The following is a 12,573-nucleotide window of genomic DNA, read 5'->3' as shown; positions in this document are numbered from 1 at the left end:
AGGGAAGCCCGCACACCTCATTTTATTGCATTTCACAGACACTGCTTTTTTTTTTTTTTTAACATATTGGAGGCTTGTAGCAACTCTGCATCAAGCACGTCTATCGGCGCCATTTTTCCAAGAGCATTTGCTCACTTTGTGTCTCTGTGTCACATTTTGGTAATTCTCCCAATATTTCAAACCCTCCACCAGCAAAAAGATTATGACTCACTGAAGGCTCAGATGATGGTTAGCAATTTTAGCAATAAAATATATATATATATATATTTTTTTTTTTGCGGTACACGGGCCTCTCACTGCTGTGGCCTCTCCCGTTGCGGAGCACAGGCTCCGGACGCGCAGGCTGAGCGGCCATGGCTCACGGGCCCAGCCGCTCCGCGGCATGTGGGATCTTCCCGGACCAGGGCACGAACTCGTGTCCCCTGCATCGGCAGGCAGACTTTCAACCACTGCGCCACCAGGGAAGCCCAATAAAATATTTTAAATTAAGGTATATACATTATTTTTAGACATAATGCTATTGCACACTTTTTAAAATCTTTTTACTTTTCTCATATTTTATTCCTTATATTGATAGGTTAAGAAAGTAAAATCTTCCTAAGTACTGATTCACAGATAATGCTTATAAGTGGCACACAAAACATTCAGTTTCACAAACAGTAATATCCAATGATCCCCTTAAATGCAATTTTAATCCTTACTTTAAGCTAAGTGCAAGAATAATACAATAAGCTAAATACACACAAAACCTGTATATGCTGAACTACAAAAGTGGTTTCCATAGCCACACATGGTCTTCACATTTCCACAATGAACAAGTACTAACAAATATGTTAATAAAACACTACCCCAGGGCTTCCCTGGTGGCACAGTGGTTGAGAGTCCGCCTGCCGATGCAGGGGACACGGGTTCGTGCCCCGGTGCGGGAAGATCCCACATGCCGCGGGGCGCCTGGGCCCGTGAGCCGTGGCCGCTGAGCCTGTGCGTCCAGAGCCTGTGCTCCGCAACGGGAGAGGCCACAACAGTGAGAGGCCCGCGTACCGCAAAAAACAAAACAAAACAAAAAAACACTACCCCAAATGCTTATCCTGGCATCGGCTTTTTCCGCAGTGGCATTCCTGCTACTGAAAGCACTTATTTTTTTTTTTATAATTTTGAATTTTACTTAATTTATTTTTTTATACAGCAGGTTCTTATTAGTCATCAATTTTATACACATCAGTGTATACATGTCAATCCCAATCGCCCAATTCATCACACCATCACCCCACACCCCCGCGGCTTTCCCCTGTTGGTGTCCATACGTTTGTTCTCTACATCTGTGTCTCAATTTCTGCCCTGCAAACCGGTTCATCTGTACCATTTTTCTAGGTTCCACATACATGCATTAATATACGATATTTGTTTTTCTCTTTCTGACTTACTTCACTCTGTATGACAGTCTCTAGATCCATCCACGTCTCAACAAATGACCCAATTTCGTTCCTTTTTATGGCTGAGTAATATTCCATTGCATATATGTACCACATCTTCTTTATCCATTCGTCTGTCGATGGGCATTTAGGTTGCTTCCATGACCTGGCTATTGTAAACAGTGCTGCAATGAACATTGGGGTGCATGTGTCTTTTTGAATTGTGGTTTCCTTTGGGTATATGCCCAGTAGTGGAATTGCTGGATCATATGGTAATTCTATTTTTAGTTTTTTAAGGAATCTCCATACTGTTCTCCATAGTGGAGTTTACATTCTCCACAGTTTACATTCCCACCAACAGTGCAAGAGGGTTCCCTTTTCTCCACACCCTCTCCAGCATTTGTTGTTTGTAGATTTTCTGACGATGCCCATTCTAACTGGTGTGAGGTGATACCTCACTGTAGTTTTGATTTGCATTTCTCTAATAATTAGTGATGTTGAGCAGATTTTCATGTACTTCTTGGCCATCTGTATGTCTTCTTTGGAGAAATGTCTATTTAGGTCTTCTGCCCATTTTTGGATTGGGTTGTTTGCTTTTTTAATATTGAGCTGCATGAGCTGTTTATATATTTTGGAGATTAATCCTTTGTCCGTTGATTCATTTGCAAATATTTTCTCGCATTCTGAGGGTTGTCTTTTTGTCTTGTTTGTGGTTTCCTTTGTTGTGCAAAAGCTTTGAAGTTTCATTAGGTCCCATTTGTTTATTTTTGTTTTTATTTCCATTACTCTAGGAGGTGGATCAAAAAAGATCTTGCTGTGATTTATGTCAAAGAGTGTTCTTCCTGTTTTCCTCTAAGAGTTTTATAGTGTCCGGTCTTACATTTAGGTCTCTAATCCATTTTGAGTTTATTTTTGTGTATGGTGTTAGGGAGTGTTCTAATTTCATTCTTTTACATGTAGCTGTCCAGTTTTCCCAGCACCACTTACTGAAGAGACTGTCTTTTATCCATTGTGTATCCTTGCCTCCTTTGTCATAGATTAGTTGACCATAGGTGCGTGGGTTTACCTCTGGGCTTTCTATCTTGTTCCATTGATCTATGTTTCTGTTTTTGTGCCAGTACCATACTGTCTTGATTACTGTAGCTTTGTAGTATACTCTGAAGTCAGGGAGTCTGATTCCTCCAGTTCCGTTTTTTTCCCTCAAGACTGCTTTGGCTATTCGGGGTCTTTTGTGTCTCCATACAAATTTTAAGATTTTTTGTTCTAGTTCCATAAAAAATGCCACTGGCAATTTGATAGGGATTGCATTGAATCTGTAGATTGCTTTGGGTAGTACAGTCATTTTCACAATATTGATTCTTCCAATCCAAGAACATGGTATATCTCTCCATCTGTTTGTATCATCTTTAATTTCTTTCATCAGTGTCTTATAGTTTTCTGCATACAGATCTTTTGTCTCCCTAGGTAGGTTTATTCCTAGGTATTTTATTCTTGTTGTTGCCATGGTAAATGGGAGTGTTTTCATCTTTAGTGTATAGGAATGCAAGAGATTTCTGTGCATTCATTTTGTATCCTGCAACTTTACCAAATTCATTGATTAGCTCTAGTAGTTTTCTGGTGGCATCTTTAGGATTCTCTATGTATAGTATCATGTCATCTGCAGACAGTGACAGTTTTACTTCTTCTTTTCCAATTTGTAGTCCTTTTATTTCTTTTTCTTCTCTGACTGCCGAGGCTAGGACTTCCAAAACTATGTTGAATAATAGCGGTGAGAGTCAACATCCTTGTCGTGTTCCTGATCTTAGAGGTAATGCTTTCAGTTTTTCACCATTGAGAATGATGTTTGCTGTGGGTTTGTCGTATATGGCCTTTATTATGTTGAGGTAGGTTCCCTCTATGCCCACTTTCTGGAGAGTTTTTTATCATAAATGGGTGTTGAATTTTGTCAAAAGCTTTTTCTGCATCTTTTGAGATGATCATATGGTTTTTCTTCTTCAATTTGTTAATATGGTGTATCACATTGATTGATTTGCATATATTGAAGAATCCTTGCATCCCTGGGATAAATCCCACGTGATCATGGTGTATGATCCTTTTAATGTGTTGTTGGATTCTGTTTGCTAGTATTTTGTTGAGGATTTTTGCGTCTATATTCATCAGTGATACTGGTCTATAATTTTGAAAGCACTTATTTTTAGAAGCTTTAATGTGACCTGGGAAAATGAGTTCTCTTAAAACCTGACAAATAGTATAAGCCCCAAAGATTTTAAATCAAATAAGTCTTCCAACACAGAAGCATTCATAGGGGACTTTTAGTTTCTCAAAAAATAAAAAATTAAAATTAAAAAAATCACTCTTGTTATCTAAAGAAAAGAGTATTAAAACAAATTATGTTAAGACAAATAAACACTCCTAAAAAAAGGTTGTATTTTCTATCATTTTCTCCTTAAAAGAAACACAAACCAGTTCACTATCTTTTAATAACTTAAGACTACTGTAATCTAAAAACTTTAGAATACATGAAACACGTCTTAGCTATCAAAGGTACCATTTAGATTTCACATATTAAACAGCTACAGTACAGCCTACGATGGCACAAGTACACTTAAAACATAAATATTAATTCATCATTTAGACGGTCAGAAGTCAGAAGGAACTGAATGGTTTGCAAGGTACTTTGACTTACATGTGGTCACTAAAATCCAGTAAGTAATTCAAAGTATGGTAATATAATCGCAGGCAATTAAAGGCTCAAATATCACTATGAAATTGAAGACATGAAAATAAAGACTGAAAACTTTGTGGTTCTCTAGCTTTCATTCACATGGCTAGATATCAGAACCTTACTGTGGAAAATACAGTTATTAAATATGATTTCCCCAGAAAATAATGAAGCTGCAGAAAGTACAACAGGTGTCAAGAGCCATAGTCGTAGTTTGCTTCATCAAATGCTCTTCTAGCTCGTTTCAGTTCTTCATTCATAGTAAACAAGTCTTTAACCCTAGCAAACTTTCCTGGGTCCTTTCGAATCAAGAAGATGATATCTTCAACTTGTACCTGACCTTGTCTTCCAATTGACATTGCCTTGTGAGTCATTTCAGTGATGAACTCTATGACAAGGTCTTCAAGAATATCTACTGACTCAGTATAAGGACTCTGACCATCCCCAAACCCATACACCATACACCGTTAATTCTTTAGAAAAAAGTCTCTTTCTTTTACCCTGTCCACCTTCTGCACCTCCTCCAATTTCTTCATTTTCCTCCTCAAAGGTGGGGTCTTCTTCATCTGCCATCTCAGCAGCCAGCCACCGCCAGTGTGCACCCGCCTCCCACGGAGCTGCTATTGCACACTTAAAAGACTACAGTGTAGTGTAAGCATAACTTTTATGTGCCCTGAGAAACCAAAAAATTTGTGTGACCCACTTTATTGTGATACTCACTTTATAGCAATGGTCTGGAACCCAACCTGCAACATCTCTGAGGTGTGCCTTACACTTACATAACAAATACTTATACACAGTTACATATACCCCCATGTGTGTGCACATGTAAATGCATACCTGTACATGCATACATGCGTGGACATATCAACATGCACGTGCACACAAACTTATACACGTATACATGTACACATACATACATAGATACATTCACACACGTGCATGTGCCTACACAACCCCGAGACCAAGCCTTGTTCAGAGGGTCTCCCCCCTTGATAAGACCTCAGAAACAGACCTCACTGGCCCAGGGAGAGCCCCCCCACTTCTCCCCTGATAGCCTGAGCTTTCTGGTCCCCCCCACCCCCTGCACTGGAAGCCACCACTAGGCGAGGTGGGGGTGGCCAGGTGCCCTGAGACAAGATAGGAGGTGATAAGCAGCACCTGGCAGAAGCAATCTCCGCTGGGCCCAGCCTTCCCCGGAACAGTCCACTCTCTGGGGAAACAGCTCTGCTATGGGAGGAGGAAGGCCCAGTTTGGTGACCAGCTGTGTCACCTTGGTGGCATTCTTGGGTAGCCCCCAAAAATGGCAGGTAGCCCCCTGCCCAGCCCCCCTCCCCTGAGGTTGCTGTGAGGATTAGCTGGGAGGCTGTAGGTGGGAAGGCTTGGCAAACTGTGAAGTGACTGCAAACACAAGGTCACTCTGTGGTTCTGCCACGGCTGGGAGGTGCCTGGGGATCCAGCTGTTTGCCCCCTTCTCCCTGCTCCCCTGGGAGCCACCATCACTGCCCCAGTCCCTCCCTTCCTTCCCACAGAGGCCTCTGCTCCCCTCCCCCCACTTCCCAGCAGAAGGGTTGGAGCCAGACACTGAGATAAGGGGCTTGTTTTCTAAGGGCCCGGAATTCGGTGGAGATTGAGGGTCAGGGCCGGAGGGCACTGGCGCTGGCGGGAGGAAGGGGGGCGGGGTTAGGGCATAGTGAGCCTTTCCTTGGGGCCCCAGACCCTATGGGGACTTGCAATTTCCACCCTTTCGGGATGGCTCTGCAGGCACAGGGGGAGAGGTGGAGAGCTCCAGTTGTTGGGCCCCATCTCCACCCCTGCTCCCTTCTCCTTCAGGGCCTCAAACGTTCCGGCTGCGTCCTACCCCAATGCTCCTCCTACCCCAATCCTTTGCGCATGCTGTTCTCTCTGCCCAGAACACTCTCCCCTCTGCCTTTGTCTGATTAACACCTTAATGTCTTCAAAGCTCAGCCCAATCACTGCTTCCTCCAGGAAGCCTGCCCTGATGCCTCAGCCAGGTCCAATGCAGCTTCTCCCAGCGCCAACAGGCAGCATCCTGTCCCCATCCCGAGGACCTGACCTCCAAGGGCAGGCTGCTTTGCTCTCCTTTATCCCCAGACCCAACCCGGAGCAGACACATGGCAGAAGTCCGATGAAGGTCAGTGTCTGAGAGTCCTCTTTGCTGAGGGGTGCCCTGATCAGAGGTGTGGGTGCCTCTTCTGGTGACCTTCAGCCCCTCAGGACCGACTTCCTCCCGTGAGGAAGAGACATCTGTGGCCCACACTCTGGGAAGGGGAGCTGCTGAGTGGGGCTGGGCACTCAGAGGGAGGCCTGTCCTCCCTGAGTGAGGGAAGGTCACCCTGCAGGAGGCCCAGTCCAGGCTGTCAGGCTGCACCCCACAGCAGCACGAAGGCCCAGGGCCCTGGACTGTGACCAGTAACCATGATAGAGCAGCAGCAGTAGGAGAGCAAGCACGCATGCACAGTACTCACTACCAGCCAGGCGCCAGGGTCAGCAGGAGAAGCCTTAAGTCATCAAATCCTCAACAGCGCATTTTGCATTTAAGGAGACTGAGGCATGGAGAGGTTAACTGAGTTGTCCAAAGCCGCACACCTGGTAAGTTGGGACTTGAGTCAGTCGGGTCCTTTTACCACTACCTCGCATGGCCCTGGGTGGAGGCAGCCCACCCGTCAAGGGTCGGGGGTATGGAGGAGGGGGCTCTCCATGCACCCCTCTAATTCCACCTCCATCTGAAGTCGGACGCTCAGATGGGTTGCACCATCTTTGCGTCCCTCTGCCTGGCACCTAGGCGATGCCTGACACCAGTGGGTGCTCAATAAATCTGTACTGAAAAAAGTAGATAACGGGAAGCTAGTTTTTAGGGGCAACGTAACACAGTGGTTCAGAGCTGGACGCTCCTCGCCAAGTTCATTAGCTCTCTGTGTCTCAGTTTCCCCATCTGTAAAACGGGATGAAAAGAGTACTTTTCTCCTCAGAGCTGTTTAGAGACTTTACTGCGTTCACACTTGTAAAGTGCCTGGGACAGTGCGGGGCACACGGTAAGAAGCACATGAGCGTCTGCTCTATAAAAACTTGCCTGGTTTCGGTTTCTTCTTGGGTAAGCAGAACCCTTCCTCTCCCTCATCCCTGGTTCGCGCGTCGCAGACCGCGACGAAGGTCGTACTACAACTCCCAGCATGCCGCGGGGGCCCTCTCCCGGACTTGCGCGGTGCCGGCCGTGACGAAGGCCGAACTACAACTCCCAGCGTGCCGCGGAGCCGTCCCGCCAGCCACGGTCGGCCGCGGCCGAAGTTCGGAAAGTCCTGCTGCTCGGATCCCGCCGCTCCCGGTCGCCCTCGCCGGGGAGGTCGGGGAGGGGGGAGCCGAGCGCTGCCCCCGCCATGCTCCGCAGACTGGCCCGGGCTGCGACCCAGCAGCAGAGGGCCCTCTGGGCGCGGGGATCTGGGAGCCAGGCGGGGATCCCGACGCACGTGGTGGACCTGCGCATCGACACGGTTACCAAGCCCGGGCCGGCCATGAGGCGCTCCATGGCCGAGGCGGTTGTGGGGGACGACTACGGCGAGGACCCCACCGTCCGCGGTGAGCCCGGCGTGCAGGCCGGGGCCGGGGGTCCTCGCGGCGACCCCAGTGCGCTGTCCATGGTGCTGGCGGGGGGAGAGGTGGCCCGGGACCCGGGGTGGCGGCTCAGCTGCAGGCTAGGCATTGCGCTTGGCGTCCTTGCGGCTCAGTCTGACGCATCACTCGAGAGCCTGTTAGAAATGCAGATTCTCGGGCCCCACACCGGACCTCCTGAGCCAGAATCTGCAAGTTAAAACAGGATCGCCGGGTGACTTGACTCATTAAAGTGTGGCCCCACTGCCCGATGAGATGGGTGTTATCTCATCTTGCAGAGGAGGGCTCCGAGCAGCTGAGCCAGGCACTCAAGTTCCCATACCGAATAAATGGCAAAACAGGACTTGAACCCAGGCCTTCTCACTCTAGCACCGTTAGCTATTGTCCTGCACCCACCACCTTCCCACATGAAGACAAAGAGAAAACCCATCTAGAAAAGGGGATTCTCCACAGGCTGCATTACCCCACCCCCCGCGAGGAGTGGGTTCTAAAAACCTAGGGAGTGTTTTCAAGATGGTGACTGGTGCCACCACCCTGGGTTGAGTTGCTGCCTTAATGAACCATTGCTATTGCTGGAGTGTGTAGGACCGTCAGCTGTGCTAGGGGCAAGCCTGAGGGTTACCACTTGAGCCCTGAGGGCCTGGATGTGGGGTCAGGTGGTGATGGGGCTGATCATGCATCCAGCAGACACCCACTTTTGCCTGAAACTTCAAAGATGCTGACCCACTGCTCAGCAGGCCACCTGATGCATAGACAGTCACCCCCACTGAGGGGAGGGAGGTGCTGGGGTTAACGTGCATCCACAGAGAGTGCCTTGGGGACTGGCAGGTGGGGACATGGGACTCGCAGGAAATGGGGACTTTGTGGAGGAACCTCTTAAAAGATGAGTGAAGTGCTCCACCCCCAACCCTGGGCAGGGAAGGGAGTGCTGGCTCACCGGGCAGGGGAACTGCAGAAGCAGAAGCAGAGTGGTGCAAAAGGTGTCTGGGATATGGATGGGGAATGGGGCTGGAGTGGGTGTGCAGGAGAGCATTCCTGTCCCTGGAGGGGAGCCAGAAGGCAGATCCCACCGGTCTTGAATGTCACGGCAAAGGCTTCATAGTGTATGCCACAGGCAGAGGGGAGCCACAGTGAGCTTTAAAGCCAGAGCCGGAAGCCCCGCCCCCTCCATCCCCCCAGTCTCCTCCAGTCCTTCTGTTCTGGGAGAGGAAGTCAGCAGAGAAACCACAGGGCCCCACCTGCAAGGGACTGATGGGAAAGGAAGTGAGACAGGTGTGAGGTCTGGGTGGGACAGGAGGGTTCAAACCACAGAGTTTCAGTGTGTGTGGGGAGAACATGGCCCAGGAGGAGGCGGGGCACAGAGGGTCGACTGAGGGGCCCCTGGACCCAGATGTGCAGCCACCAAGACCACAGGCTGCAGCTGGCAGACCAGGGCTGGCGTCCTGCTTGGCTACTCACCACAGCCTTGGGCAAGATGCCCTCATCCGGACAAAGAGCTCATGGGGTCGGCAAAGAGGAATTTGAAAAGTGCCATTGTTGATGGGCTCCCCCCGCCGCGCCCCCATCCCTTCCCACCTCAGAGCTTCAGGCCACGGCTGCGGAGCTGCTCGGGGTGAAGCAGACCCTGTTCGTGCCCACAAACACCATGGCCAACCTCATCTCTGGTGAGCGCGGGGTGACTTCCATTTGCCCTCCAGGCCCTCCCTCCATGCTTCTCCCTTTTGTGCTGGGGGCTGTGACAACGTCAGTGGGGCTCCGAGCCATCTGGAACCTGTAACCACACCCTCCTCTCACCCCTTCCTGCCTGGGGGTCCTGCACTGAACTTCGTGACTTCCCAGCATGCTGCCACACCTTTGTAAATTGCCCCTTTATCAAATACTCCGGATTCCCAGGGTGCGTGTGCCCTCTGTTTCCTGCTAGGGCCTGACTGGTGCCCGTGCCCTGGGCCGCTTATTCCCCAAACAGCAGCATCATGGCTGGCTTCCCCACGCAGAAGATACCCTGCAGGTGGGCTGCAAGGCACAGGGGTGTAGGGTGTGCAGCGCCCAATGATCCACAGGGTCACCGTCTTAGACTTGTGGACTTAGTGGGATGGTTTTCCAGCAAATGGCAGGAAGGTGTCTTGAAGGGGCGCTCTTTCCTAATTGGCATAAGGCACTTGGGAGCTAGCTGTGGCCTTGGGGGTCAGTCCGGCTGAGCTGGTTGGGGATAGATGGGCCCCATGGGACTCGGTGCCAACGCTGTCCCCCACCCCATCTACCTTAGTGATGTATCACTGCCAGCGCCGGGGCTCCCCGCTCCTCCTTGGGCAGGAGTGCCACCTCCACGTCCAGGAGCAGGGCGGGGTGGCTCAGGTAAGGGCCCAGCACCGCTCGCCTGGGGCCAGCACAGGATGCTCAGCACGTGGGGTGAGAACCTGCCTCCCAGGCACCAAGTTGGGACCTGCAGAGGGAGAAATGGTGGCCTCTCCAGGGAAGGCAGTAAGGAGAGCCATTCCCAGATTGACCACACAGGGGCGGGCTCGGCTCAGGCCAGTCGGTTTGCTGGCTGTGCTTGTAACCCTGCTGCCCCCTAGTGGGAACCCAGAGCACTGGGCGCTTAGGGAGGAGGGACCGCAGCCTCTCAAGCAAACATGGTGCCTTCAGTCCTCCCCCACCCTTAGCTGGGATGTCTATGCCCACGTCCACAGCACAGGGGGAAGGCTTCACGGCCCAGAGCTGGGGAGGAGCAGACAGGACAGGGGTAGGAGGTGCTGCTGGACCCCTGGACCTCATCATTTGCACGCCCACACCTGCAGATCGCTGGGGCGCACTCCCACCCCCTCCCAGACCTGCCCCATGGCACCCTGGACCTGGCTGAGCTGGAGGGGCTGGTTGCACGGAGCCTTGGGAGCCGCTCCCACCCGGTCTGTGAGCTCATTTGCCTGGAGGACGCCCACAGCAGCTCAGGGGGCCGGGTGCTCCCCATCGAGTGCCTATGCCAGCCAGGCCTGGCCCCGCCACTGTGCCCCCACCACTAGCCAGCTGCCGGCTTTCTGTCCCTCAGGCCCCTCTCCTGGGGTTTAGTCCCCTCTGATGCATGCCTGGGTGCCCATCAGTGGCCAGAACTGCTGTGGGAGACATGGGTGCGGTTCTAGGCGCAGATGCAAAGGGAATTATTGCCCCACTGCCCAAGCTTTTCTCCAAAGAGCAGAGACCCAGTCCTCAGGGAGGCGAGTCCCCAAGCGGCACCACCTTGGTCTGGTCTTAGGGCCAGTGTGCAAGGGCTGGGCTCTGCCGCTCTCCCCTGCGAGAACTTGAGCACTAACTAACCCTCCGGACCTATTCCTCACCTGGGAAAGGGGACTGAGGGCATCCTTCCAATAGGGCTGCGGCGAGGCTTCAGTAAGATGAGGCATTCATCGCTTGGCCCACAGTGAGCCCGCCATAAACAGGAGATAAAACCCTTATCCTCGGGCTTCCCTGGTGGCGCAGTGGTTGAGAGTCCACCTGCCCGTGCAGGGGATGCGGGTTCATGCCCCGGTCCGGGAGGATCCCACATGCCACAGAGCGGCTGGGCCCGTGAGCCATGGCCGCTGGGCCTGCACGTCCGGAGCCTGTGCTCCGCAACGGGAGGGGCCACGCAGTGAGAGGCCCGCGTACCACCAAAAAAAAAAAAAGAAAAGAAAAAAAGAAAAAAAAAACCCTTATCCTTGACCCCCTTTCACAGAGGACAGCCTCAGGCCCAGGCCCAGAGTGACTGCTCGGGTGCCAGATGGCCAAGCTTGTCACCAGCCAGCTCTCCTGACTCAAAGCCCTCCTGCTTCCTCAAGGACACAAGCCCAGTGACCCTCCAGTGATCTTCTGGAGACCCACCCTCCCTCTGCCCCTCCCCCCAGCCTGGCCCTCTGACCCTCCTGCCTCTCACCCCCAGGTGCACCTGCTGGCCCGGAGCTATGGGGTCCAGGTTCACCTGGATGGGGCCCGGTTGATGAACGCCGCGGTGGCTCTGTGCATGCCCCCTGCCCGCATCGTGGAGCGCTGTGATTCTGTGTCTCTCTGTTTCTCCAAGGTAGGGAAGCTGCTGGGCCGCCCCCGCCACAGGAGGGTAGAGATGCCCACAGCAAGAGGCCGAGTTGGGTCCCCGAGCTCCTATGTTGACAGCCGCTCACGCTGGGCCCCTCTAACCCCCTCCCCGATGAGGCCACAGTGTCGCCCATCCCTGTCCCTTTTGCCCCCTCCCGAGGACAGAGATGCACACCCACGGGCAGGCAGGCAGGACTCTCCTCTCTTCCCCCAGGGCCTCGGCGCAACAGTGGGGGCCCTGGTTGGGGGACCCAAGGGCTTCACTGAAGAAGCCTGGCGCCTCCGGAAAGCCCTGCGTGGGGGGATGCGCCAGGTGGGGGTGCTGGCTGTAGCTGCCCTGGTGGGACTGACTGACGCTGAGGAAGTGCTGCTGAAGGACCACCAGAACGCCCAGAGGTTTGCCAGAGGTGCCTGGACACCCCCCACTTCCCTTTGGCCCCAGGGGTGTGCCTTGGGGGTCCCCTGTAGCCGGGCCCAAACCCCCAGCAGGTGTGCATCCTTCCAACTCTAGAAGGTGAAGGTTAGCCGCTGAACCAGCAGGGGTGGGATCCAGGTGGTCTATGCTTTACCAGGCCACAACCCGTGCAGGTCCTAGACCAGTAGGCACCCAGTGCGTGTTAGTAATTTTCTACAGGATCCAGCAGAATGTAGCCTTTAACTTGGGTTGAGTCCTCACAACAACCCCACGATGTCCCCACTTTACAGATGAGGAAACCTAGACCCCAAGAGTTAACGGATTTGTCC

At 51.9% G+C, this 12,573-nt stretch overlaps 1 protein-coding gene and 1 pseudogene across 1 annotated transcript in view; one reads left to right on the top strand and one right to left on the bottom strand.

Annotated features, from left to right (window-relative positions):
* Window positions 1-621: 621 nt before the first annotated feature.
* On the bottom strand, window positions 622-11,619 carry LOC115842687 (transcription initiation factor TFIID subunit 13 pseudogene; annotated as a pseudogene).
* The window catches only part of LOC115842690 (uncharacterized), a 5,660-nt gene continuing 466 nt past the window's right edge, over window positions 7,380-12,573 (top strand). The window contains 7 exon segments of the mRNA XM_060291224.1: window positions 7,380-7,731; window positions 9,345-9,428; window positions 10,031-10,119; window positions 10,563-10,737; window positions 10,966-10,976; window positions 11,678-11,815; window positions 12,044-12,237. Coding sequence (XP_060147207.1) covers window positions 7,533-7,731; window positions 9,345-9,428; window positions 10,031-10,119; window positions 10,563-10,737; window positions 10,966-10,976; window positions 11,678-11,815; window positions 12,044-12,237 — 890 coding nt within the window. The 5' untranslated portion in view covers window positions 7,380-7,532.

Source organism: Globicephala melas, chromosome 20, assembly GCF_963455315.2.
Source record: "Globicephala melas chromosome 20, mGloMel1.2, whole genome shotgun sequence".
Classification (NCBI taxonomy): domain Eukaryota; kingdom Metazoa; phylum Chordata; class Mammalia; order Artiodactyla; family Delphinidae; genus Globicephala; species Globicephala melas.
Note: the sequence above shows the minus strand (reverse complement) of the source record. Positions and strands in the feature narration are given on the sequence as shown.